Source organism: Corapipo altera, unplaced genomic scaffold, assembly GCF_003945725.1.
Source record: "Corapipo altera isolate COAL_440 unplaced genomic scaffold, ASM394572v1 46, whole genome shotgun sequence".
Taxonomy (NCBI): Eukaryota; Metazoa; Chordata; class Aves; order Passeriformes; family Pipridae; genus Corapipo; species Corapipo altera.
In genome coordinates this window covers 17,492,211-17,519,917 of record NW_020884883.1, presented here as the reverse complement: position 1 = coordinate 17,519,917, position 27,707 = coordinate 17,492,211, and the positions used below count along the sequence as shown (strand labels likewise).

The following is a 27,707-nucleotide window of genomic DNA, read 5'->3' as shown; positions in this document are numbered from 1 at the left end:
GCAGCACCACTGGGAAGAGTGACAGAGGGAGGAACAGCACAGCATCCAGAGTCTGGGAGTCCGAGTTGGGAAGGAGGAAAACGAGAGAGATCTCCTTGTACTGAGGAACAGAATGATTTTCCCCTCTTCCTCTTGAATTCTAAAACTTGAAACACCAAGAGCACTGTGGATTTATGCTTTTAGCAGTCACTCTGGTCCAGACATTGAAATAAAAGCAGCTGTGGAGCTCTAGGGGGGATGCTCTATGCAGAGTTCATTAATAAGGTAAGTCCTGTTTCTCTTCCTGTTCTTGTAAGATGCTGAAAGTGTAGGTGTATACATGCAAAAGAATATACATGGGCATATGTATTTTCACTGTATTCCTTATTTAGGTCCATTTTCATATTAGCTTCACTGATACTTAGTTTCACAGAATCCTTTTGATTGCCATTCTACTTTTCTTCTCCTTCCTGTAGAATAAAATGTTTCACCATAGTATTAAAGATTTTAGAGTGCAGCCTTTAGAAATGTGCCTGAGAAACTCAGAAATATTTTCGAAGAGTTTTGATATTACATGGTGTCATTTATTCCTTTCTTTTCTCTGCCCCTTCTGATGGTATTAGAGTCTCCAGGCATATGTGATATAACCAGGAATAATTTCATGGTGTAACAGGACTTGCCAGTGTAATGGTATTTTGATAAATATTATCCTTTTCAGACTGGTGCTTTCTTTAGTCTTTTTGGAATTCTGCACAAATATGGCATTGCTTTTATTAAAAAATGAATTTGAAAGAGAACTGATCATTTGTGCCTTTGGACAATATTAGGAGCCTAAAACACTGATTATTTGATACTGATTATATGACTGGTATTTATTTTATACTGATTATTGGTTAATTTCAAAGTAAGAAATAATTATCCCAAAGCACTCCCTTACAACAAGAGAGAAAGTATTTGCAGAAACTGTGTTCAACTCCCTTGTTCACAGACAGAAGGGAATTGCCTGGAGTTGTACAACTCCAGACAACAAGTCAGCATAGTACTGTGATGGCACTTTGCACCAAAGAAAATCCAGTTCTTTGAACTTAGCAGAACTCTAAGCTGCATTTAATTCTAAAATAGTCCTGAAGTGCTCACCTAAGAGTCAGGGATCAGCACATCCTTGTATTTGCTCGCAGTTGGAGACTGTTTCTTTGCTGAGCAGGATGCAGCACCCTCTCTGGGTGCCTGGCTGCACCCCAGTTTGCAGTGCTCAACCACCTCAGTGGAAAACAGGCAGCAAATGGACAATTCTAACATCAGTCTCAGCCTGCAGCAGGAGAAGATCCAGCAGAGAGAGCAAGGGAAAGGGAATCTGCGTTTCCAAGTTACATTCCCAGCCTCTGACTCGTTATATGACTGCACACAGATCACCAAGCTGCTCTAATTAAGTTTATGAGCTGGAAAATAGTTGTGCGTTACTCCAGGCCTTATGTTTTACATGAGAAAGGAACAGATGAGATTTCATATGCTGGTCTGCAAGGAAGCCACTTGTTTCTCCCTGGGACAGGGTCAGGCTTTTGTGTGTCTCTAGGACACTTCTGTAACAGACAAATGGACAGTGATGTCGAAACAGAGGGAGAGGATTTTTTGTGCAATAGGAAACCTCTACCAAAAAGTGTTCTGGGAGCCTAAACTGAAATTGCAGGTTCTGTATCTCATGAACTGTCATTGCTTTTCTGTTCTTCTTCAGCTGGTCTTGTTTTCATGGCTTTTCCTTGTTGCTTGTCCTCCTGTGGTGCTACAATCGGGGTACTGTTTTCTTGGTTAAAATGTCACTTACTGGGTTACTGAGACTATTTTTCATCCTCTCTAAACGATGTTCAGTTGTGACTGCTTTTCATTTTCTTCTAGGCTGTCTCTGCTGATTATGTAGCTCCCATATTTGAGTGGTACATGCTTTTTTCACAAGTCAACCTCAGGAAAGCAGGAGTGTGAAATGCTTTATTTGCTGCTGTGCTGTTGATGCCATAGAAATACTCAATAAAAGCTTTGCAACCTTTCCAGATCCTGTGAAATGTCTGTCTCTTTTCTTTAAGTTTGTTTTGACTTAGGTCTATAGAGACAGCCAAGTTCCCTCTGAAATATTAGGAAAGGGGTAGAGTCAGATATTGGGCTAATTACTCTGCTGCAGCAGGTTCACACAGTTGATCTGCTCACTATCAGGACTCCTAGGAAAACTGTTGCAAAAAAATATGGTTCTGTCTTCCCTAGACAAGAGCAAGGGTGGGTGTCCTGAAATCTGTAAACAAGGTGAGCTCAAATATGGATGAAGGAAATTCTGATGTGTCAGAGGGCTCCCTGATACAGTGGGGATACAGTGGGAATACGGATCTTTTTCTCCTAACAGGCTGGCTCTTGACTTTGAGGAACTTTGCAAAGAGTGCTCAGATCTGGAGATGAATTTTTAATCTAAGCAGGGTCCCTGGTATAATGTGCTTTGCTTCTTGGGCAAGCTGTGGATGCATTTCAGGTGCTGCCAGCCTGGCAAGGTCACTGGCAGTGTCCTCTGCTGTGGGCACTGGCTGTTGTTGTGGTGTTGGTGTGCACAGTGCATTGCAGTTAGGTTGGTTTTATGGACCAAAACCCAAGCAGAAGGAAATCTTGTTGTTGTTTATCAAACGTTTACATTTACATGGTTCTTCATCTTAATTTCCCAAACTGAGTTTTTCTCAGTACTTCTTGAACACCTTCCATTCACCAGATAAAGTAATGCTTGTATTTGAATTCAAGTTCTTCTGAATTTATCTTATTGAGATCCTCTCACCTTCCTGCACCTAGAGTTCTTGAAGCTCATGTATATTTTGTGATGTAATATCAAGGCAAATTTCAATATTTTTTTAGTTATTATAAAGCACAGTTGATGCCCAGTTCTTGCCAAAGCAGTGACACCAGTCAATATACTACTACTCTTGTCCATGTGTGTTCCCTGTTCAAGGCACTTGAATTTTCCTCCCTTGTGTGCAGCCCTGTTCATAATCTGTCTTGCATTAACAAGGCTTTTATCAAGGCTGAATTCAACAGATTATTGAATCTCCACTAATCACATCCCTAAAATATTGAAATTAATCCCTAATATTATTCATAGAATCATAGAATCGATTGGGTTGGAAAAGACCTCTGAGATCATCGAGTCCAACCCTTGGTCCAAATCCAGTCCTTTTACTAGATCATGGCACTCAGTGCCACGTCCAATCTGCGTTTAAAAATCTCCAGGGATGGTGAATCCACCACCTCTCTGGGCAGCCCATTCCAATACCTGATTACTCTCTCTGTAAAGAATTTTCTCCTGATATCCAACTTAAATTTCCCCTGGCAGAGCTTAAGCCCGTGCCCCCTTGTCCTATTGCTGAGTGCCTGAGAGAAGAGACCAACCCCCACCTGGCTAGAACTTCCCTTCAGGTAGTTATAGACAGTGATGAGGTCACCTCTGAGCCTCCTCTTCTCCAGGCTAAACAACCCCAGCTCCCTCATCATTCATCCCCAAAAAGAATCTACCTATATCAGATATTAAGGATCTGGGAGGAAAATGAGTTATTCTGGTCTAATGATGTAAGTTGTTTAACAGGTGAATGGTCTCAAGTTTCATTCTCCGAGAATTTTACTTAACCTCAGGAAAAATTACCTCGGAAAGCTGTGAAATTTCCATGGTTAGGAATAGGCTGGACACTCATCAGTAGCAGCAAAACCAGAATTTATTCTTCTGTGAAATCAGACAGGGAATATATGTTTGCTTGATATACTCTCCAACCTGTTTTTCAGTCATAAAGGTTGTAATAATCACATGCCACAATCTCATTTCCCAGTTGTCTACCTTCTGCAGGGTGTGACACTCCAGTCACCACTCACAATTACCATTGAGCATCGTGGTTCTGGGCTCTGGGAAACCACATGCAAGGGGGTCTATTAACAGCCAGATTGAGGATGTAAGAGATTTATCTGTCTATTCAGAGATGGTTATTGTGAAGGCTGCTTCTCTACCCATCTCGCTCAAATATACAGCTGTTTTCAGAAGAAGGAAATTTTCCACCTTTTGCATGCCCAAGCAGCTTCAGATGCTGCTCCTGGTCAAAAATACATATCTGGCCAGTGGCGGGGACATTAGGAGGTGCTACACCACAGAGATCATTATTTATTAGTTGTTTTATTGAGCTATAGGAAAACAAATCCACAAATATATTGTATAATTCAGATGACTTTAGGCTTCTGAATGTTGTTACGTACCCTCTGGATATTGAAGACTAACTGAATAAATTTTGAAAACAATAATGCTTGTGGGTTTTCACATCAAAAATTGAAAATATAACAGGCTGCTGAGATGAATCTGAAATTTTGGTTTTGATCTCTCTTTTGTAAAGAAATCAGTTTTCCTCTGAAGATGTTATACTGTGGAAAAAAAGCCCACAGCTTCAGGTCTCTGAGTTTTCCATCACCTGTAAAACTATAATCTGTTGTTGCTGGAGCTACGAAGTTAATTTGTGCTTCACAAAAGCATTGAATGCCTCCACAATTCTTAGGAAACCTTGTGGTTTATAATAATTTTCCAAAACAGCTGAACATATTTTTCTTCCTTGTACCACTGACTTGGGAGCCATTACACCAGAACACATTAGTCCATTGTCCCACCTCCTCTGTAGATGCAAATTCACTCTGTTTCTCTTCAGGGGGAAGAGGGTTAGCAATTTGCTGAAAATTGCCCATCAAGTCGAAGAAGGGATGAGACTCAGCAGGACCCAGGGGGTTGCTCTCTACTTGGTCCTCCAGACCTTTCTGTTCCCTCAGGAGAGTATGGAACTGTGAGAATTTCCATCAGAAGATGGGAAAACAGATGGGCTAGTATGGAAAAGATGGACAGTGGCCAGGTCATGATGTGTGATGAAATATAAATGGACAAAAACACAGACTGGACAGGCTTGCAGCTGCTGAGGTAGCAGTTACTGTGAAGATTTTTTCTTCTCCAGGTGATGTTGTATATGCAGATGGGACCTAAAGGCTCACAGGCTGAATTTTTTGGGGGGCATGGAAAGTTTCATGCTGTGTCTGCAGTGAGCCAGCCACAAAGGGGTCTACAAAACCCTGAAACCAAATGTCAGTGCCTGACAAATAAGGGAAAAAAACTGAGAGGGGTAGGTTTAGATTAGATATTAGGGAGATTGCCCAGAGAAGCTGGGCTCTATTCCTGGAAGTGTTCAAGAACAGGTTGGATGGAGCTCTGAGCAACCTGGTCTAGCAGAAGGTGCCCCTGCCCATGGCAGGAGGGTTGGAATGAGATGATCTTTAAGGTCCCTTCCAACTGAAACCATTTCATGATTCTATGATAAATGACAGGGAATGGTCAAGTCCATTTGGTTGCTGCCACTCAACTCCTGCAAAATGTCATGTTTTTGGCAATCTGGGGTGAAAATTCCCAAGATTTGCCTAAATCTGAGGAAAAGCATCAGCTACTTTGCACGAACAATCAAGATTTTTTCTCCCCTCTCCTTCAGTACCCTCTCTGTAAGAGGAGGGATGAGTAAAGTTACCACTATTCTGTGGTCAACTTCTTTCCTGAAGGACGTGGGGATGTAGTTTCCTGCCCTTCCTCAGGGTAAGAAGAACCTGGTCGAGCCATGAAGGACATGTTGAAACACCCCAATGAGAGATGAGGAAAGAGCAGAGAACAAAACTGATGTAGGGCTGGCAAAGCTGCATTCATGAGGCCCAACAGTAATCCTCAAATAATTTTTTTCCTTTAATTTCAGGAGTTCTGAGGCTTGATATTGACATTTTATAGTGTCTGGGTGATGATTTTTGATCTCCTGAGGTTGACTAGAGTTGAACAGTTCCATTTCAAAGAATATATTATTTAAAAGCAGAATTGTTTGTATTAATTAAAGATGAGTGTCTGCAGCAGAGATAGAAGCACGAATCCATTTCTAAGAAGCAGCAGATTGGTTTCTTTTGTTGTGGTTTTAAATCTGTTTTCACAGGCGCAGGGGGCCTTTCCTTATGGAATGTGCTGGAAAGATGGTCTGTAGATGAGCTAGATGGTAGGTTGTGGTGCAGTGCTCTCTGCTCCCACTCTTTGGACATTGGAGACCTACTGCAGTGTGGAATCACTTGGTCTTGTGAGGCAGTAAGAACAAACCAGTCCCTGATAACTGGATTATTTCCCAGTGCTTGTTCAAGTGTGCCTGCCACAGCAGATGAAGCACTTATATTGCAAAATATCTTTTGAGAGCTTGGGTTTTAATCTATGCTTATTAATCAGAATCAAGGACTCAATTAAAAGCAGTCTTGTTTTTTCATTCACTTTTTTACCTTTTTTTTCCCCCTTTTTTTTTTTTTTTTTCCTTTTTTTTTTTTTTTTTTCAGGCACTGGTGTTTGAAAAGTGCACAGCCTTGGAAAAATAAAGGTCCTCAACAGTACCTGTTTTGCTTTGCAGATCCACTGCTGGGGGTCTGCACTGCTTACTAACAGAAAAGTAGCTGCAGGCACTGTGACAACCCACCCTTAAGGTGAAGGGAGCACCTAAAACTCACATAATCACCTGTGAATTTATCATCACATTTTTTAAAATGATTGCATATTTTTCAAAGTTCCATAGTAAGTCTTCCTACATAGCTTTAAAACTGAAAGGAAATAGAAGCACCTATAACCAGGGCTTTAAGTAAAGATATCTTTTACCTCTCACTGCCCACTGGGACCTTTTCCTCTTTCCACGGTCCGTGTCTACGAAATGAGCTCCTCGAAATACACAGGGGAAGTTTAGGATAAAAATGATGCTTGACATCAGGAGCTGGAATCCAGTAGACACTGATAGATGACTAACTTTGCTGTGGGGACTCTGAGAAATAGATGTCATCGGACAAATTGAAGGAAGAGATAATTACCTTTTTTCCTCTTAAAAAGATAACAATACTTGCTGGTACTAATTTATCCTTTTAGCTCTTGTCTTTTACTGACTCAGATAAAATTATTCATGACCTTATTGTTTTTAACGTATCATGAGAGAGTAGAAAATTATTTTCTTAATTAACACAGTTGATAATGTTATCACTTCAGCTGTATTAAGTCCTTCAAAACGAGCTCTACTAACTTTCTATGAGGTGATGATGGGTTCGTGGATATATTTTGTTCCACTGCCATTTATCACCTGGTAAATTAGTGTGTTTCTACAAATAATTACAACACTTGTACGTGGTTCACAATTTCTTGTGCTCTCTTTTCAAACACATGAAAGCATTGCTGCCACTGTAACTTTCACAGAAGATTTCTGCAGCATCTGATAATAGTTCAGTTTCTGTGATTCCTATGAAACATAGAAGGCTTTTTCTAATACTAAATAGCTTTAAGTTTTTCAGATTTTTTTAAATTTTTTTTTTAATGGTTGGTATTAATATTTCCTTCATTAGTTACAAAAACGCTTTCCCGGCTTCGTACCACTTTGGCTGTGCTACATAAACTAAATATACCTATTTTTAGCTGCCTAACATAAGTATGACAATTGTTTTCTTACTAATTTAGTTGAAGGACTTTGGATTTTGCTGGTATGTGCCCATGTTTATCTAAGCCCCATGGAAGAAGGCATAATTGGAATCTGGGTTAGTCCACTTCCTATTTGTAGCTTCCCAATATGTTTTAGGATTTCACAGGAGCTTGCAAGAAATGAGGGTTGGTACAAGCAGAGATTACTGGCATTTCTATTAAAATAACATTTTATAGTCCCTGTCACTGACTGTTAAGTTTTAGGAGCTGTGGATCAGAACATTTATGACTTTTATCAGGCATTTAATACTGTGGTACCTTAAAAAGCACATGTATTAATAAAACCAACAGAGTTAGCAGTTCTGATGTTGGTTTCTGAAATAATTTGTCTGGGAAAATGGACATCCCCTACATTTGCTAGGGTTTGCCTATTATTATAAAAGTTATCTCTCTCCATAGGTTTTTGCCCAACATTTAGACACTAGATGCTGATTAGGATTACAGCTTTTCTTGACTTGGAATTATGAGAGAACTCATTATTCTGCCTTGTTAATTACATCTTTTTCTGTTTTATGTGCTCTAAAAGTGAGATCTGATTCTTACATAGAGCTTCATTTTGGGGGACACAGTCAATTCCTGCCTAATCAGAGCTAGAGGGACAACAGGGTTGTGAGTGCTTTAGGTGTACCAGGCCACATAGGTCTGTTATTGAGCAGACTGTCTGCCTTCAAAATGCAAGAGAGATAGCAAATGGGTAAAATAAGGCAATACTTTTTTCCTTCTCACCAAGCACTGGTAAGAAAAACTGAGGGTTCTGAATGCCCTAAAAAGCTCCTGACTGTGTGGTTTCAAGCATGGTAGAAAGGTTTCTGCCTTATGCAAGGGTTCCTCACTTTACTTTTTCAGTTGTCCTGGAGGGATGTCCCTCAGAGGTGTCTGCCACATTCTAGTTCTCCCGTATCTGGGTTCACTTTATTTCCATTAGTATATTTGACCTCAATGGCCAATTTCCACATGAAAGGAAACAGAAAGAAAACTCAACAAGCCCTCCTACATGAGTCCATTATTTAATAATCTGCTGCTTTTTCATGACTGTAGCAGCCAATTGATGTTTATAACCATAGCCAGAAAAAACTATTTGCATTGGAACCCAACACCTAAATAACTCTAAGGAGAATTTATAGATATGAGTTTTTACTTATCTTTGAAATTTTTAGAGCTGCCATCTGTAGACAGAGTGTCCCTCAGGATATGAAGAAATTGCTGGGACTGTCTTACTGGTAATTACCAGTCTCTTGGCATTAAGAGAACTGTGTGTATAGATAAAGACAAGTAAGTACAGCATACATTAAACACATTGAGCAATGAAGATAATCAGACACAAAAGATTGCCTTGCTTATTTTTTCTGGATTCTCAGTCTTGGGGCACTCTTAGACCAAGCTGGAAACAGGGAGATCCTTAAGATGTTCAGGGAAGGCAGTTCCAAAGACCTGGCTTGAAAGCCATGATACACTGGTACCTGCTCAGATGGGCTACTGTGGGGACTGCCACAGACCCACAGGATCACAGAATATACTGAGTTGGAGGGGACCCATCAGGACCATCGAGTCCAACACCTGACCCTGCACAGGACCAAGAGTCACATCATGTGCCTGAGAGTGTTGTCCAAACACTACTCGAACTCCACCAGACTTTGTGCTGTGATGACTTCCCTAGAGAACCTGTTCCAGTGCCCAAACATCCCCCGGGTGACGAACTTTTTCCTAATATCCAACCTAACCCTCCCCTGACACAACTTTGGGCCATTTCCTTGGGTCCTGTCAGTAGTCCCCACAGAGCAGAGATCAGTGCCTGCCCCTCCTCCTCCCCTCACAAGGAAGTTGTAACTGCAGTGAGGTTTCCCCTCAGTCTCCTCTTCTCCAGGCTGAACAGACCAAGTGCCTTCAGCTGCTGCTCATACTGCTTCTTCTTCAGACCCTTCACCATCCTTGTGGCCCTCCTTTGGACATTCTTTAATACCTTAATGTCTTTTTTATGCTGTGGTACCATGTGAATAACGATGTTCTTGGATAAAGTAATTAAATAGATCATGGTAGGATGCTTTATGCAATTTTAAATTGGATCCTGCCATGCCCTGGCAAGTGGCAGAGAAGAAATGAGGATGGGAAGATGCATCTTGTGTATGAACAAAAATATCTTTGCGTTTTCCAGTAGCAGATGTGATCTATTGCAAACTCTGTTCTTTTGTTTTTCAGACACTTAACTGGACATGAGTGGGATGGCATCAGATCACAACACTTCCTCCCAGGAAGAATATGTCCCACATTATCTCCAGAAGGGAGACCCCTTTGCATCAAAGCTTTCTAGAGAAGCTGACATCATAGCTGGCTTTTATTTGACAGTAATTGGTAATGATTTTATAACTGGTCTTTGAGATATGACTGCCTGCTTGTAGCTCTCACAAAGGAAGCAGAAACTGCTGTGTAATTACATGTTTCTTCATACTAGAAAGAAAAATCTAGGAGGTAGAGGAAAAAATGTATTAGAAATATGATGTCAACAGTTAGTGTCAGCAGACAATGCGCTCCAGATAGCCACAAGTGACTGGCAGTGGACCTTCCAGCAAAAAGTGAATAAATGGTATTTTTTTTTTTCTACTGATAAGTTACTACCTTATGGTTTAATTGCCTCTGAGTAGAAACGAATTTTTCCCACTATGACATGTGACCTGTTTTCAAAGCCTCTCTCATGTGCCTGTGCAGCAGAGAACATCCTGAGATGTGCTCATTTGAACCTTGCTCAGCTCCTGGTATCATCTGAACGTTATACTGAACAATATTTTCTGCCTACCACCCTCCCCGTCCTGTGTTGCAGTCTTTCACCATGTTCAAAGTGACTTTGCAAGCATAATAAATACAATTACATATTGGTTAGTGCACACAGATGGTAGCTGGGACTGATTCCTGAGTTAAGTATTCATATGCCAAGGAGTCATCATTCAGCAGGAAAAATTCTGGTCTCCATTACTTCTAAGGATAAACTGGTCCTTCTTATTGATAATTTACCTTCTTTGCTTTGTGGAGAAGGCTGGAGTTACATCTTTTTGTATCAGTACTCGTCTCAACTCCCAAGGGAATGCCATGAGGCTGGGGTCAGGGGAGGTTTGGGTTGGATATTAGGAAAGGTTCTTCACCCAGAGGGTGATTGGGTACTGAAACAGGCTCCCCAGGGAAGTGGTCACAGCACCAAGCCTGACAGAGTTCAAGAAGTGTTTTGACAATGCTCTCAGGTACGTGGGATTGCTGGGGTGTCCTGTGCAGGGCCAGGAGTTGGAGTTCCTTGACCCATGTGGGTCCTTCTAGCTCAGGATATTCTATTCTATTCTATTCTATTCTATTCTATTCTATTCTATTCTATTCTATTCTATAGTCTAGTCTAGTCTAGTCTAGTCTAGTCTATATTCTATTCTATTCTATATTCTATTCTATATGCTATTCTATTCTTCTTTATATATTTAGGTTTTGTTATGTTTTATGGCTTTGGTTCGTACAGTTTCTCACAGCGATTTTCTCCTAAAGCTGAGCTAAGGACACGTAAATAACTACACCAAATTGAGCTCAGTTCAGACAGCTGAACACTAGTGTGAATACAGGGTGTACAGTGATTCCTTGACATTTATTTCAGTTTTGATTCAACTAGAACTTGTTCAACCAGTTCTGCACAAAATAAAAGGATCAATCTGTCATTCCTACATTTATGTTTCTCATTCACTACCTTACATCCTTCCCTGCTACTCTCACGTACTGCCTTTCCTCCCACTGATCTAAGTAATCTAATCTTTTCTGTAGTGGAAGTATCAGAGTTATTCTTATCATTTCTCTTCTACTTATGGCTTCGGCTTATTTATCATTTTTTTCCTACTTATGTCTTTATTGAAAAAAGAATTCAGAGCAGCAGTGGTGGCAGGTGAAGCTGTTTCTCAGTGCTGGTTTTGGTATTCATGTGCTGTTTTCTATGTATCCTCACTTTTCACATATATATTTTTTTCTGCTGCTCTGCAGACAGATGTCTTCACTGAACCACCCAAAACAACCCCCACTTTGGGTCTTTATTCACTTTATTCACTCAAACAAATTCAGCCTTAATCCCAGGAAATATATTTGAGTAGCCACAATGAATCCTTCGACTGTGTTGCCTTGTTACGTTTGCTGTATTTAGGGTAGATTTATCCCATTAAAAAAAAAAACAACCCCTGTCAGGTATGAAACATATTGAAAAACTCAGGTGTAATCAAATTAAAGCAAGGAACAGGAATTAAAAGTTTCCAGTGAAAAGCCAAAAGCCAGCCATAAAGGCAAAGACTTCCATGAGCAATGTGAGGAGTCTGCAATTATAATTCAAAAAGATCTGATAATCATTTTGAGATTGGATTTATCAATAAGATTCCCACCTTCCTGATGTTGTGGACTGGACATCAGACAGCCTGTGATGGACTCATTGCATCCAGTGGCCGGAGCCAAGGAAGTTAAAGACACAGCTCTGCTGTGTGTGTAGCTCTACACACCATATCCCACACTTAGATCCAGATTTAAATTATTTTTCATGTGCTTGTTTTGCATTGCATTTTACTTGGTTAGTTACTTTACCCTTATGGCCATTACACACTCCAGTAGCAGCTCTCATTAGAGGGAATTATGGTCTTCACATATGCGTGTAAATGCTGCATTTGCATCTTCCTTGGACTTGGATCCATAGAATAAGACACCACTGGTATCTGGCACATATATTTTTAATTCCTTTTACTTTATAAATTGTGTGTGTAATCTACAGAAGATAGAAAACCAAGCTGGAGCATTCAGTTCCTGTATCCAATGAGGGTATGGAGAAAAGGAGGCTCAGGGGAGACCTTATCACTCTCCACAATGACCTGGAAGGATGTTGTAGTCAGGTACGAGTTGGTCTCTTCCCCCAACAAGTGACAGGATAAGAGGAAATGGATTCAAATTGCACCAGGGGAGGTTTCGATTAGATATTAGGAAAAATTTCTTCACTGAAAAAGTGGTTCAGCAGATGGAATAGGCTGCCCAGTGAAATGGTGGAATCATCATCCCTGGAAGTGTTCAGAAAACAAGTAGACATTGGACTTGCTGATCTTGGAGGTCTTTTCCAATCTGAATGATCCTATGATTATGTGTCTGTGTTTTTTGTTACAACTTGTGTTTTGGGTTGAACTTGTCACCTTCAGTTCAGTGGCAGCACTGAACTGCGTTCCCTGCTCCTTTGCAGACCCCTTCCAAGAAAATTGTGACCCCTCTTGAGGATGACCTGTGTGGACATCCTGATAGCAGTGAGAGGGAAGCCAGGAGGTGAGAAGCCAGGACTGCTGTTGCACATCTTTTTGCCCTTGAGGTGTGTAAGGTGCAAATGAGTTTAAAATTTCTTTCAAAAAGGAGAAGAAACTACACTGTGGCTGAACAAGGCTGGGATGCTATCAGGCAACTCGGCAGAGCTTTAGGGTCAGACTGGTTCTACAGCTGAAGTATTGCAATTTGAAATAGAAGAAGTACAATTTTTTTGTCTTTGAAGAAAATCAGGGGTCTTGACCAATTTGTGGTACATTCTTTGTGAGCACATTATCTTTTTTCCTGATTAGTTCATTTCCATGTGTAGTTTTTTTTATTGTCTAGAAAAAAAATTAATCAAACTATGCATGTGGTTTTGAAAATCCAATTCTTTTTACTTTGTCGCTTCCCCCACCAGCTTTTTCATCACTGGCTTGATTGATTCTCTGTATGGCCAGGCAGGGTGACAAACTACTGAGCGGGGGCCTGCTGGCTGCCAGCTCCTCTGAAACCCTGTGGCAACAAACTATTGATTTGCAAACTGTTGCTGCATGCTTCCTCAGCGTGTTATGAAACAGCTTAATTGAAAACAAAATCCTGAACTATAATTTTTTTTTTTTTTAATTTTCTCTGGTAGTTTAGTACTGCTGTCAGTTGGAGAAATGGAAGCTTATTTCTTCAGTTTACTACTTTTAAACACTTTCCCCTCTTGCTGCAGGTCATGTGTCTCAGCCTGGCTCTTTCTCTGCAGGTGTCACTTTTTTAGTTATCACATCATTGGCTCTTTGTATATATGTAATAGTGCTGCAGTGCCATGGACACTTGTGTCCTGAAGTGTTCACTCCTGGAAAAGAGCCTTTATTTTATAACTGAAGAGTCTTTTTCCCCTGTTTCCAAACTACCAGACCTGGAGATTGCACCAGCAAGTCTCCAGCTAACTGCCAGGAAAATCATTTAATAGAAGGGGAAATGGAGCATTAGATGCTCCTCTAAGGAGATTATAAAGTTTTGATCACTGAGGAGTTAAAAAAGAATTCAGATAAGCAATTGTCAGATGAAAGTATAGACATAAATTAATCACTGGACCCCTTCCATACGCAGGATTAGGAGGTCAGTGGGCTGGGGCTCTCTGGAACACTGATATTAATAATTAGCAGTTGCTTTAGAGGCTTGCCTGATGGAGATGTCTCTCTAGACTGCCAGTCAGTTGAAAAAGATTCAGGAAAATGTCAAGTGCTTTCAAAAAGTATTTCAAATTGGATGCTGACACTCTAGTTATCTAAAATATCACTGGAGAGAAAAATGGCACTAAGAGAGAAAAGGATTAAAATACATAAAAAATTCTCACGACATTGAGATTCATTGACTTAGCTGCAAGTAAGAAAATAATTCATATGAATACCTCTTTCTGCTTATAATTCCGATTAAATTTGTAGAGCCATAAGAGTAGGTTGTTCTTTAAATTTAATTCACCAAGGGTAAATCAAATTTACTGTGAAAACTTAAGATCAATAATAAACCAGCTTCTGTCCTGTCTGTTTTTTTTAAAATAATGTAGAAAACAATACTGTCAATATAGAAATAAGAAGAGGGTCCAATTAGTGTTGCATTTAATACCAAAAAATCAAAAATCAAAATATTTTTGTCCTGAGTTTGGTAAACTCTTGGCTCTATGGTTACATGTCTTGGTTATATGTCTTGGTAAGCAGTCTTATTTTAGCCTCTGAGAACCATTTTTCTCTCTGCCTCATGGGTGTTCCCAGGTTGGCCCTCTCAATTTTTTGAGGACATGGCACCCTTGCAAGGGTATTGCTCCATGGATGGGCCAGAGTAAATAATTAAATACCCATTTAAATACTGACCTATTAATTACTGAATTACCCGATTAATTACTAAGTAATTAAATTACTGAGCTTCAATTCCTGAGGTCTGGCCTGACAGAAGATTCTGATGAAAATTATGTGGTATTCAAAGGTGCAATATTTGGAGAGGTCAGAGTTGCTGGGAGGCTTGGAGGGCTGCTGGGTTCTTTTAGAAACATAGAATAAGGCTGAGTTTGCCCCAGCAGAGCCATGTGCACGAAGGCATCACAAAAGGTGATTTTGCTGCCTCATCAGCAGAGGAAAGTTGGGGTATTTATGACTTCTTTGAAATAGTGTGGTGAGTGGGACTCAGCTGGTAGCCAAGCACCCAGAATGACCCTCACAGTGGGAGAGGGAGGAAATAGGCAGAGAAAAAACAGTGAAGATGAAACCAGGGTGGAGGTAAAGACAGGGAGATCCATCCCCAGTTACTGAAGTGGCAAACAGGCTCATTGAGGGGAATTTAATTTAGAATCATAGAATTAAAGAATGGTTTGGGTTGGAACAGACTTTAAAGATCACCCAATTCCAATCCCCAACCTTCCAACCCCCAAAACTTAACATTTAATTATTGTTTATGTAGGGAGAAACAAAGATGACAAACATAAAGTACTTAAGGAAAACACCTTTTCTCGAGCTTCTCTGAGCTGAACTCCTGCCCAAAATCTTCCTCGTTGCCATTGTAGGTCCCCTTGGCGAGACAATGTCAGGAGAGGAGATTGGGATTTTTGTAATTCTTTGCTCTTCAGTCTTTTCTTCTGTGTCTCTCTCCTTCTTACTTGTCTCCTATGCTCTGGTGTGAGGCTCTATGGGCAAAGGTCCCTTTGGGTTTTCCACCTTTGGGTGTGGTTCTTGCTTCATGAAAGGGATGTCATGTGTGCTGTCCTGTGTTTCCTCAGCAAAACTCTCATGCTGAGCTTAAACTCAAACCTGAGTTAGTGAAGAAACATTTTTCTTTATAGGAAATGGAAACCCTACAGGTTTTGGTACTGGTGTGATTAATTCCATGGGTGATCAACCACTTGCAGTGTGGTTCCCTGTTGTTGCTTGAGTGATGATATGGAAAAAAAGATGTCAGCCAACAAGAAATGGGTCCCTGCTCATGCACTGAATTCCACCTGGAAGTTAAAATCAAATTAATCAGATTAATTTTATTATTTTTCTTTCTGATTATAGAAATTAATTTTATTGTAAAATTTTTTATATTAATATCTTAATTTACATCCCTCTACCTCTGATTACAGTATATAATAAATTTAAGATTGGTCACACAGGAGTCCTTATGGTTGCAGAGTGCTGAATTTCGTTCTTGTGACTGTATAAATGTTTGTGAGAAAAAATGGGATTGATGATAACAGAGGAATTATGGGATTTCTATTGAGAGCATTCAGTCAATAGTTGTGCAGACTCAGGTGGTGAAGGCAATGCTCTGCTGCAGAGGGGAAAATAGTACTTGCTGAGGGAGGGAGGTGTTTGTAGTTGATGCTTCTATGAGCTGCATAATGACAATGACATGACCATATTTCAGAATAAAATTCCAGCCTTAGGACCACAGATTTAGGCTGAAAATATCAGGGAATTTCACAAGGAGGATGGGGTATTACTGTTTTTGAGGAGGCTTCTAATTTGATTGTTTTTCTGTTTTTCATTATTACAGGGATCCTTTCAACCCTGGGAAATGGGTATGTTATTTTTATGTCCTCAAAGCGAAAAAAGAAGTTGAGACCTGCTGAGATAATGACTGTTAATTTAGCAGTATGTGATCTGGGCATTTCAGGTAATTTCATGTCTTTGTTTTCACTCATTTTTACTATCCCACCATTATTTCTGGCAGCAGCAAGAGGCATTCCTCTGAAAGCCAAGGGAGCCCAAAAGACCTTTTGCTACTGATATTCTGCTCTCTTATTTGCATATAAATAACATGGAAGGATGGAAAACAACATTCCTGAACAACTTGATGGGAAGAAATTAACAGTATGGAGGAAAAAATAGGGTTGATTTTATCAATCAGGCAAAACACCTGTTCATCCCAGCACCGGGCACGTCTCCAAAGACAGTTTCCATGTGTACCCTGGCACAATAACCACAAAATAGCTCAGTATTACAGGTGCAGAAAACTATGTTTTCTTGCTGTAGGATGCAATAGAAGGGATCCAAGTGCCTCAAAAATACATGTTTGACCAAATAATTGGAAAAAGCCAGTAGTCACCAGCCTACCAAAGCTAATAGTTTTCTCTCTAGTTATCACCCTCCTTTATGCCTGGATCAGAAAAATAAGCATTTGTGTCAATCTGCAGAGTAAGAGCAACAGCAGCCAGCTGGGAGGATTTTTATTTCAACCCCACAGACTGGATGTCCTGGCACGGAAGGAGAGGGCTTTGGAAAAGTTTGTACAGAGTTGCAGAGTCAAGAGCCTCTGGAGATTGTTGTTTTGGCTCTTGACATGAGTCTCTCACTCAGCCGCTCATGGCTACGTGCAAATGCAGGGGAAGGGCAGGATGTCGTTTAGAAAAGGATATTTTGGATGGCAGGCACTCCAGTAGGTATAAAGACCCAACTGACCACGGGATCTCTCCTGCGCAATATGAATGGCAATATATTCCCATGCTCCCAAAGTCATCTATCCTCTCTGTGTTGTATACACTGGGAGCCCTGCCCTCAGCTGCAGTGCACCCTTTTCCTGCCCTCATCTCTGCCAAATGCTTCTGCTCTCATGCAAATGCCCAAAATAGCACTGAACAATATGAAATGATGGCTCCCAGTCTCCCCTGACTGATGCCTGTTATGCTCTCATGGCACAGCGCTAAGGATTTGCTCAACCCTGCAAATTCCAGGGGTTTGGATCAGTAAACATGGATTTCTGAAGGAAATACAAATTCAGTAGAAGAAAGATGTTAGTACAAACATCACTGTTACCACACAGAAAAATCCCAATGATTTCTTTGGCATTTCTGCTGCAGAGTCACTATTTCCATCTTTCAACATTTAGAAGTTAAGGAGAAAAAAACAAAATTTTTTTTTTTTACTCTTCTGTGATACTCCCATTTCCTTTGTGTCTTTAAGAGTCTGTTTTACATTATAAATCCCATGTTTGACTCTTATGATAGTCACTCCAACGATAGGAAGTTCTTCAGGAGAATTTCCCTAGCTATATATTTTGAATGTTGCCCAGAGACTCTGTGGATACTCCATTCCTGAAGTATTCAAGGATGGGTTTGATGGGGTTCTGAGCAGCCTGGTCTGGTGGGAGGTAACCCTGTCCATGACAGGGGGGTTGGAACTATTTGATCTTTAAGAACTCTTGCAAGACAAACCATTCTATAATTTGATGAGTTTAATAGGTATCTCCTAACCACATAAACTGCATGTCTCAACCATGCAAATTACAGCTAGTTTGGGAGCCTTCTTAGCATGAGGGCTGACAGCTTCTCTCTGAAGGCGTGTCACCACTATACCACCTGGTCACCTTGCTTTCTTCCATGGGGAATCTCAATCTATCTGTGTGTTTAAGTTTTGGAATTAAAAATAATTGTGACTGGCACAGCCATGTGGGTTTTTCTTCCTTCTTTAATTTTTTTTTGCTAACTGATGATGTTCACCTGAGAAATGTGATGTATTCAATCTGCTGGACTGATTGGAATGAAGATGGGATTTTTTCCCCTAGGATCTTCACATCTCACACACTTATCTTGGCACCTTGTTCAAGAAACGAGTTCTGCCATGGCCCTGTTTCCTGCAGATTTCCACAGGGTGGCACCAGCCCCTCGTTCAAAGCTGCATCGGGCTCTTTTTGCACTGACACCGTGCTCTGAGCTGCTCCGAGTCCTGCTGCTGAAGAGAAATTTGATTTTGTGCAAATAAATGTGTTGGCCTTTAAAGCTGGCAATCATTTACGTGAGTAAAGTTGCTGACTGTTAGCATATGTCCTAGACCTTGCCATGTTTAATGTTTTTCTTGAAACTTAATCACTGAGGTCAGCTTTTGCCTGAAAAATTAGAAGTACATTTATTCTGCTCAGAGAAAAGCACATCATACATTGACCCAAGCACAACTTTCAACCTCAGGCAGAACTTTCCTCACAGGCTTAGGTTAAAGAAAAATAATCTCAAAATACTTTGTTTAAAAATAAATCTGGTTTTGATGGGTTTTCAATCATGATGGTTTTGGCACAAAGATGGACCAAAGGCCATTTTATGCAATATTTGGTTTTGGTAGAAATGTTTTAATTTTCTGCTAATACTGAAAACAAAATGTTTAGTTTTATGTCCAGTTTGATGCAAAATGGAATATTTTTGGGAACAATTCAAAATATTTTCCTGCAGATCACTTCAACATAATAGAGACTTTTATCTTCACTTCTATGAACAGGTTACCTTGTGGGAATTACAGTTTGCAAGACCCTCTTGATAAACCAATTCACTGAGCTGCTATGACATTACAGACACTGTGGTTCAGCCAGGGAAATTAGCCCAGGGCAGCTGAGATGTTTTCAAATCCTTGAGGTGCTCTGGCTACCCCTGTGAAGGAAGGAATACAGTCACAGGAATGTGGAGTTCAATATTTAATGTTGTTTGAATATTGCAGTTGAACTGTTCAGGCCTGGGAGCATTTCAGGTCAGTCTGGTAATTAGAAATGAAGGATTTGGAAAATATGCTGATGTTTCTAGATTATAAATTTTTGAGTTTTCTGTTCCATTAACGTTTTTTTTCTTTGTCTGGTTTTTGACAAAAAAAATATAAAATATTAATAATTAGGAGGTAGTGGTAATTTTCAAACTAGAAAACGACAAATTTCAAACTTTCTTATTTTTACAATGCTTACAAACAATATGAATAAGGTAAATCTGATTTAATGTGAGAATGGAACAACATTTGTCTCAGCTTCACTTCTTCCATAATGCACCCCTCAGCTTTACAAATGGAGGAATGAGCTGAAGTGCCACTAAGACAGAGCCTCAAAAATATTATGTTACATATTTCCCCTCTTTTTGGGGAAACTTAGAAGGTTTTGATATCTGTGACCAGGTGGCTTGTTGAGAGGCACCAAGGAAATGTGTGGCATGAACAGGAGCTGAAACTACTTCTGCAGCTCAACCATAGCAGAATCTTTCCTTCTCATCTAACACTTCACTATGTATCCTACTGTTGGGCCTTGACAGGTTTGTAAAAGCCCTTTTTGAAGGCAAGTTTCTTTATCTTGTGCTTCAAGAGACTCAATGGACAACCCTAGGGATGTAGATTAGAGCTGTGCCTGTTTCAAGCCCAGACTCGCCCATCACCTGTACTGTTTGGATACTGATGTGTGTTTACATGTGGTCTTAACATATTCTGAAGTTTTCATAACGGGAAGAACTTGCCCATGTTGGGTACCAGAATATTGGTTTACTTCTGGCTCCTGTGGCTATAGCATAGCACCTATTTCCAGCAATTCTGCAGGTTTGGCTCATCCTACCACAGCGTTGATGCTATGGGATGTAGCTAGAACTGTTTTAGGCTTAGTCTTGTGGATGGAGGGCACATGAGTCATAGAATCACAGAACACTTTGGGTTGGAAGGGATCTTAAAGATCATTTGGTTCCAAACCCCCCAAATGGGCAGCAACACCTTTGGTAGACCAGGCTGCTCTAAGCCTCATTCAACCTGGCCTTGAACACTTCCAGGGATGGAGCATCCACAGCTTCTCTGGGTAACCCATGCCAGCGCCTCACCACCCTCACAATAAAGAATTTCTTTCTAATATCTCATCCAAATTTACCCTCCTTTCGCTTTAAGTCCTCACATCTACTGTGCCTGAAACCTCTTCTTGACATTGACGTTTTGTCCAAAGGAGAGGGTTTGCCTTTCTGAAAAAGGGTGGTTTTATCAATGATGGGGTTTATCAGTCAACTGACACTCTATTCTCCTTTTTTGAAGTTGTAGGCAAACCTTTCAGTATCATCTCCTTCTTCTGTCACCGCTGGGTGTTTGGATGGATAGGCTGCCGCTGGTATGGATGGGCTGGTTTCTTCTTTGGCTGTGGGAGCCTTATTACCATGACAGCTGTCAGCCTGGACAGGTACCTAAAAATCTGCCACTTGTCCTATGGTAAGACAACTCTATATCTATATATAAAGATAACTATAATATCTATGGCTACAGAGGAACCATATGAAGTGCTATAGTTTACTACACTGAAATCACATTTAAGCTCTTCAGAATTCTTTCGTAAAATATAGAGGAGAATACATAGATAAGAGAAACACATTTTCATGATCCAAGTAATCTCAGCTAAATTTGTTTTGCTGGACATAACATCTTCAGTATTGTCTCTCTACTGTCTGCTTAAGCCATGAGTTTTCATAATCCATCATAGATAAACCATTTTATGTGTATCAAGGCCTATTAACATTAACAGATGCAAGTATTGCACATATTTCAAGATCTTATGGACTAACAAATAGAAATATTCCCTATTAGATGCCTAAATTCCTCTAAGATATGTGGGAAGCTATTTAAAACATCTAAGAGATTTGGATGGGCAATAATTCATAATGTGATATCATTTCTCTAATATGAAGATGGAACCTGAGAGGATGAAATGAATTTAGCAGTGAAAGCTGTTACCATCATATCCATCAATATTTGTATGTACCAAATATGATGTGTGATATGCTTCATTCCTTCCAGTTAAAAGAAATTGTCACAGTTTAGAAAAGACGCTCTTCCTGCTTTGGAAAGGACTAAATTCCCATCAAAATACAAGGAATACTCAAGGTGAATTTACATATAAGAAATACCTTACCCATGTGACTTGAGGGATACACAACAGATTTCTTTATAATGACATAAAATATCAATCATTTAATGTTAAGTTATAAGGAATGTCTACAGCTAGGAAGTGTAAGTAAACCAGTCTGTGTAAGCAGTTAAAATCTGTGGTACTGTGCTAAAATGTGCTATCGTAGATCCTGTGCTATCATAGATCCTAGCATGCTTATACTTTTTCCTTCAGTGGGAGTGCAGGGAAGGTCTCCTTAGCAGAGTTCTAGGTACACCATTCACATTAAGCAGAATTTCAGTTCCTCCTATAGAAGTCTTATCAAAATAATTCAGTGGCAACCCAAATCATGGACAATTTTTCACAGATTTGGTGGTGAATTGAAGTGAATATTTCATGCCTGGCTGCATTCATGCCACCAGCTCTGGTATTTAGCATTGCATCTGAGTTCCCTAGGGATAGAACACTTCATAACCTTTGTGCTCAAGGGCTCTGATCATGGTTCTCCATACAAAAGGATGGAGACCAATAAACATACTTGTAATACTCAGTCTAGGAGGTTATATTAGACATTATCTGTATAATGACCAAATCAGTCATCAGGAACCTGGTGCACCTGTTTTTTACCTAAATCTTTTTTTTTTGATACTAAGTTACTATGGTTTGACAATAGCTGCAAAAATAATGTCACTCTTTTAATACTCATTCTATTGTTGCTTTGTTTTTCCACCCCTGAGCACAACAAACCACCTTTCTGTCTCTCAGCCATCATAAAGGAATACATAATTTGTCAGGCAATGTTCATTTTCCTTCCAATGATCTGGAAATGTAAAATCAGCTGTGAAGGGACACTGGTCACATTCAAATTACAGGTGCTTCTTTGCTTTGATTCTGTTTTAAGTCATCCTGAAATCCAGCAGAAAGCTCCTCAATGTTAGTGTGAAGTGAGTGAAAACTCCCCTGTGAGTCAGGGACTGCAAACAGGTTGGAGCTTCCAAAGTGGAAGGACCATTACACCATATTTAGAGTTTCTGAAAAAATTACACATTTTTACTTGTTAGTTCTATCCAAATCCAAAATGTTGAATATAGGTGATGACGGAAAGCTTGTAAACTAAAGCTTTTTCCACATGGATTAGAACCATATGCAAGATGAGCAGAAAGACAATATTCCACACTCCACAGCTCCAGACATGCATTTAATAAAATTAGGATTAATTAAAAAATGGGCAGGGATACATGAAAACACCTATTATGGATACTTCTGACAGGACACCCATGGTGATTTTCTGTACTGGAAAAGAATGACAAGGTAAAAATACATCTTACATATCTCACTCCCTCTGTAAAGTCTTTTTCTAAGTCACTTGGTTTAATAATTTATGTTGAGAACTGTCCTGAGATTGAACTCTAGCCAGGTAATACATGACAGAAAGAACAGGAAATAATGTAAGCTACAATGTACAGTTGCTGTGAGTGAGCCTTCATACTGAGTAATGAAAAGCTGAATTAAAGTCTTAGTCCTTCATGTAGGTTGAACCTCTATCTCATCTGATCACACGCCATGGTTAGAAACCACAAAGCAATTTCCAAAATTATTGGACAAGATTCTCACAACTGCTGCTGGCCTGGTTGCTTGGATTGCTTTGGTTCTGACACTTCTCAGTTGTAAATTATCACAACTTAAAGCAAAAATCTGAAATAAAGTCAGGAGGCGTCTTCCATATGAGTGCTCATTTGTCTTCATGAGGCACAACGTGAGCTGGAGGGCCTCGCTCAGGGTCACTAATAATCCCTGGAAAGAGGCAAAGTTAACACTACAGAGTTGTTGCCAAACAGTTGACCAAACTCGTACTTTATAGAATCATAGAAGAATTGAATGGTTTGGGTTGAACGGACCTTAAAGACTATCCAGTTCCACCCCCCTGCAGGGACAGCTTCCACTAGACCAGATTGCTCAGAGTTACATCTAACCTGGCATTGAACACTTCCATGTGACATGGCGTGTTCAATCGTGCCAGATACATCTGGGCATGAGCTTGTAACTCTGGAATTATCTTGCAGGTACCTGGCTGAAGAGACATCATGCATTTGTCTGTCTGGTAATAATCTGGGCCTATGCCATGTTCTGGGCTACGGTGCCTTTTGCTGGGGTGGGGAGCTACGCCCCTGAGCCATTTGGAACCTCCTGCACTCTGGACTGGTGGCTGGCACAGGCTTCGGTAGCTGGACAAGTTTTTGTTCTCAGTATTCTTTTCTTCTGCCTCCTGCTCCCAACTGCGGTGATTGTGTTTTCCTATGTCAAAATAATTTTGAAAGTCAAATCCTCCACCAAAGAAGTCGCTCACTACGATACCAGGATTCAGAACAGCCACATACTTGAAATGAAGCTGACCAAGGTAGGAGCATTTACCTCGGTTTGATTTGTTGGGTCATAGAAGCAGGTTTGAAGACAATAGGATGATGCCTTGAAGGTGGTACTTGTAGCTTTCTCCTTTGTTACTGTCAAGATGGGAAACACAGGAGAGGAAACATAATTCTGTGATTAGGGCACTCGAGTCCCTGAGATCATGGTTCACTCTGAAGATCTGTCACAGCTTTCCTGTGTGACCTTACAAGTCATATCATCTCCCCGTGTCCTTGTTCCCCACCATAAAGCACACTTTGCTTTCAGGAACAGTTGTAAAGACTAATTTAAGGTGTTTGAGGTGCACAGAAATTATAACAGAAAACAGATAAGGAGCAGATTTTGTAGCAGGGAAATAAAATTTTCAGACAGTTTACGTTCCTCTGTTAATGCAGATATAAACTAAAATCAGTCCTGTGACATTGCAATTGTTTTTATGCAAATAATTTATCATTTAAGTTCAGCCCTGTGATAAAAATACACTGAAGTACTAGGATTAATTTTGCATCTTAGACCGTATCCTGTTTTTCCTTAAGACTGAATCTATTTTCTCTTTGGCAATGGTGACAGCCATGAGCCTTGATACTGGTTATTGTGCCAGCAAATCTCTCAAAATAAAGACTTGTGTTGAACAAACCGAGATTCCTTAGCTGTAAAAAATTCACCAGCCTCTGTAAGCCATGCCAAGAGAGAGACAAGCAGCAACTTTTGCTTGGCTGATCAAATTTTATTACATTTTTTTTGTGAGTTAAACTGAAAATTATATAACACAGAACAATAAGGGACAATATGTCTAAACATATTAGAGAATCTCAGCTGGTACCTGTACAGCCAGTGCTGCCAATACAGCTGGTACAGCTGTACTTGCCTTTCAAAGGGGTGTTTCAATACGGTACTTTTTTGTGGTTATTCAGCAAATTTCCTTTGAAGAACAATGCAAACTTTTGATTTGAGGCTGCAGATTTATTTTTACCATATTGGAGGGATCACATAAAACTTCAATGTGATCTGAGTTGAAGCACTAGTAGTTGTCCCTCCTGTCTTGGATCCACAGTGGGGAACATAATGTTGGGATAAATATAAATATGGAAAATGAGTCTCCCTTATAACCCATTTGACTCCAGAGTACAATTTATAACAAAAAGGCTGTGTTTGAGACCCTTGGTTCACATGCACATCACTTCCTTCAGTGACAGACAACAAAAAAAGTATAGAAAAGATTATGCAACATCCAAAATCCTTTGGCTTTCTGGTGATTTTTTTTTTTCCTAATCGTGCTAATTACCTTATTCCAAATGAGTGCACCTGTACTACTCTCAGTCTGGATGCACCAACAGCCTGTCAATGGCAGCAGTATAATGACAGATGTTCTTCAGAATGTATTATTGCATGATGTCATCTTAAACTATACCAGGTTGTGACTGAGTGCAGACAGACCGGTTCAGGTAGAGTATATAAATCTTCAATTTTAGCCCCAAACACTTTTAATTTAATTTTTATACTAAACTTTCTTATGGTTACATTTCCTCGTTTTATAAGGAAGTCCTTCACTAATTTACTGGGAACATGTTATCAGAACTGAAACATTTGCTGGAAATATGCTTTTTTAAACTATCTACATATCTTAATGGAGTACAAATCCATGATATGGCTTGGAAGAAAGATAACTAAACATTGTACTAGCATTGTCAGTTTTAATTATATTCTCAATTTTCAGATCTTTTTCGCAGCTCTGCTATTATCTGTAAGTTATACCAAAAAAAAAAAAAAGAGGTTCTGTGTTTTGAAAGGACTCTCCTCCTTAAATAATTTAAATTCAGTGTCAAATGATTATAATTTTCTGAGATCTCATTTAGTTTCCTCATCTTTAGCCAGATTTTATGGCATTTTTAAAGGTCTGTGATAACAGACTCATTAACTCCTCTGCGTCAGATGAAAGAAAAACAGGCACTAGACAAAGATGTGTGACAGATTTTCTTCATATTGAAAATTTACCTGAAGCAAGCCATCATTTTTCTTTTCCATTCAGTGGCAAATACCTTTGCATTCTGCCCTGCTCTGTGCCGTGCTTCCAGTGTCTATCTGTGCTGGATAAACCTCCTCCTCTCTTTTCTCCTCTCACAAGGTGGCAATGTTGATCTGCGCAGGGTTCCTCATTGCCTGGATCCCCTACGCCGTGGTCTCAGTCTGGTCAGCCTTTGGACAGCCGGATTCAGTTCCCATTCAGTTTTCAGTGGTACCAACACTGCTTGCAAAGTCAGCAGCCATGTACAACCCAATTATTTACCAGGTCATAGATTGTAAATTTGCCTGTTGCCGGTCAGGAGAACTGAAAGCGAAGAACTCTTTGAAGAAATCAAGGTAATTTCTTCTTTGAAAAGTAGGACGTCTTTAATTACATAACATTCCAAAAAATACCAAACTAAGATCTACCAAGAATCACAGCTCTATGAAGCTTATTTCTTGTTTTTAACCATGACTTATTTGGGTATTTCTTGCCATGGTAATTTGTGAAGTGACTCTAGGTGTATAAAGAGAAGCAAGGAGACAGTCCTTACTTTTAGATCCAGCTGCAACTCCATTAATATAGTTTGGAAAAAAGACCCACCACTTTTAGTGGTTTTGGGATCGAGCCTGTCTTCTTGTTCCTTTTCTTTCGTGTCATCATAGGATTTTCCTCCAGAAGGTGTTGATGACCTCTATTGCCATTGAAGTAAAGGGAAGAGAATTGTGCTAATTCCTTACACAATTAACCTGTTAATACTATGTCTTTCAGCTACAGAATCAGCAGGGAGAGATAATAGTTCCTAAATCACCCTGTAGGTAATATTCACACCAAAAAACAGAGCCCAAACTCAACAAATTAAAGTATAATAAGGTCTCATAAGAAAGCTCCTTTCTATTTACAATTTTCAGGCAAAATTTACAACGAACATCAGTGGAGTTCCTGAAAACACTAATTATGCACTTGGAGGAAAAGTGCTTCTAATTCTGCATTATGCCAGACAAGTACCTTACTTCTGTGATTGAACAATGAGAAAATGACAGGTGTTAATCTGGTAGTGTAGACTGACACTAAGGCCACCAATGCCATACCACGTATAAGTGACTGCGAAACATTAGAATTCCAGTAATTTTCTTCAAAGGCCTAAAACGTATGTGCCTCAGCATGTAGTTATTAGAGGCATGAAGGACAATTTTATCATTCATATTATTCCCTTATCACTTCCAGCATTTTTTAATGTGTTGCTCAGGATCAGTCAACATCTTGAGCTTCCACAGCTTCTCATAGCAGATCGTTCCATAATCTTGCACTCAGATTTACTTCGTCTGCAGAACATATAGAGTATAAATATATTGTAAATGTTTATAGTTTACTGAAAAACCTTCTATAGTTTTAGTCAAGTGAGAGACAAATCCAAAGTAGCCTTCAGTGAATCTTTGGGGGCTGGATTTGTGTTTAACCTCCAAGTTACCCCTCTGAAGGAGGTTTCACGTAGTCCCTGATGCTGAATGCAAGTTGGCTTTCCTAGGCCTGTGCAGTGAATGAAATGATCTGGAGAAACAACTTCCCAGGATTAGGAACTTAATTTCCAGCTTGGTGTGAACAAAATGACCATTGCCCCTTCTCCGTCCCACAGGACATACACCATATCTGCACACAGAGACTCCATGGTGATGAACGAGACCCAGCTGGAAGCATGAAGGTTCATTTCAATATAGAAAATGAAAACCTGATGACAAACAACTCTACTGGCTCAAGCTCCTCTTTCTGTAAATGAATTAAAACATGGTGACAGTTTTATTTTACTCCCTAGTTCTCAGTACAATGTAGTTCTTTCCATCCTGACCA

At 39.8% G+C, this 27,707-nt stretch overlaps 1 protein-coding gene across 1 annotated transcript; it reads left to right on the top strand.

The window, feature by feature from the left end:
• The first annotated feature begins 195 nt into the window (after window positions 1-195).
• Window positions 196-27,706, top strand: OPN5 (opsin 5). The gene is made up of 7 exons (XM_027641112.1): window positions 196-264; window positions 9,743-9,895; window positions 16,349-16,468; window positions 20,605-20,775; window positions 23,512-23,846; window positions 25,980-26,215; window positions 27,496-27,706. Exons 2-7 carry the CDS (start codon window positions 9,757-9,759, stop codon window positions 27,557-27,559), a joined length of 1,065 nt encoding a protein of 354 aa, XP_027496913.1. The 5' UTR covers window positions 196-264; window positions 9,743-9,756; the 3' UTR covers window positions 27,560-27,706.
• Window position 27,707: the final 1 nt, after the last annotated feature.